At 50.7% G+C, this 1,692-nt stretch overlaps 1 protein-coding gene across 1 annotated transcript; it reads left to right on the forward strand.

Moving 5' to 3' along the window:
- Positions 1–492: 492 nt before the first annotated feature.
- Positions 493–1,452, forward strand: LOC105560630. The gene has a single exon (XM_012009892.1). The coding sequence runs from the start codon at positions 493–495 to the stop codon at positions 1,450–1,452; it is 960 nt and encodes a 319-aa protein (XP_011865282.1).
- Positions 1,453–1,692: the final 240 nt, after the last annotated feature.

Here is a 1,692-nt window from a genome sequence, read left to right on the forward strand (position 1 = left end):
CTTATCCTCGAGGACGGCGTCTCCGGCTCGGCTCTCCACGGAACTCGCCCTGAAGGTGCGGACGCAGCTGGGTCGGATCTCTACTCTCAAGGCCATTGCAGAAATTCTCCCGGAGTCCCTTGCAGAGATTTCTATTGAAGAGATAAATCAGCTCTGGCTTCAAATTGAGGAGACGCACAAGGCGTTTCTCAAGGAAAACACCTACTTCGAGGTCTCATGGCCCTCTGCGCTCACTCATCACGAGCATTTCTCGGGAAACGCTCATCAGGAGGAAACGCTGTGCCACACGCACGCGCAACGCATCATCGGCGTACTCCGCCACTCACTGTCAGCTTCGTCCGCTCAATCAACCTGTGGTTCGTCGGTCACGCCCTCGAACTGAAGACACGGTGCAATCGTCGAGACCAGCTCACACGTCCGCTCATCCTGCTCAACTCTACTCGCCACAGCCGTGGCAGCTCATCCACCACTCATCGCTCAGCGCGTCTACTCATGGACGCAGGATCCGAACTCACCTTCGTCACGGAGAATCTCATCCGGCACCTCAACATCCCTTGTCACTCAAGTATTGTCTACTCAAGTATTGTCGTCACTGGAATTACAGGCAAGCAGTGTACTCGGACACGAGGAGTCGTGCCACTCACGCTACGCTCGACACCTTCCAACTCAACTGCCACAATTCAAGTTCATGTCCTCCGGACAGTTACATCAATCTTACCATCTTTCGAGGCGGAACCGGAAGAATGGCCGCATCTCAGGACCTTGGCATTAACCGATCCTGATTTTCTCATCCCGCGGCCAGTTGACATCCTCATCGGCGCAGACGCTTACGGGCAAATCATCAAGCCCAATATCATTCGGCATTCTCCACTCATACCGATAGCGCAACTCTCCATTTTCGGATGGCTCGTTCTTGGACCAGTCAATAGGGAAGCAACACGCACGTCAACGCAGCATGCTGCTACTCAATTCAACGAGGATGCTCTTATTGAGTTATTGACGAAATTTTGGAATCAAGAGGAGGTGCCTACTCACGATGTCACTCAGCTCACTCCTGACGAGCAGAGGTGCGAGAAGCACTTCAATACTACACACTCTCGTGATTCTTCAGAGAGGTACATCGACAGGATTCTACTCAATTCACCAGACGATCTTTTGGGTGATTCTTACAACGTCGCTCATCAATGTCTGAAGGGATTACGCAGACGATTCTCAAGGGATGTGAATTATCAACGTCTCTATCAACAATTCATGATTGATTACGAGACACTCAACCACATTACGAAGGCATCATTCATCTCCAGTCATCGCTCACATTTTCACCTGACACATCACGGTGTTCTCAAGCCGGCCAGTATTACAAACTGCGGGTGGTTTTCAATGGCTCTAGCGCATCCACATCAGGCTACTCGGTCAACTACCTCATGTACACTGGAGCAAAGCTACATCTGAACATCTCAGATGTTCTACCTAGGATACGTAGACATCGTCACATTTTCGCTACGGACATCACCAAAATGGACAGACCGATTCAGATTCACAAGGATGACTGGGAGTTACAGCGGATACTCTGGATGGACAATCAGCTCAATGAGGTGCCATGTCATTCAACAACGGGCACTTACGGGACGAAGGTCGCACCATTCTCAGCCGTACGGACCTTGTTACAATTAACAGAAGACGAAGGACATA

This window comes from Vollenhovia emeryi, unplaced genomic scaffold (genome assembly GCF_000949405.1).
Source record: "Vollenhovia emeryi isolate VEMERY1.0 unplaced genomic scaffold, V.emery_V1.0 DF945848.1, whole genome shotgun sequence".
NCBI classification, from domain to species: domain Eukaryota; kingdom Metazoa; phylum Arthropoda; class Insecta; order Hymenoptera; family Formicidae; genus Vollenhovia; species Vollenhovia emeryi.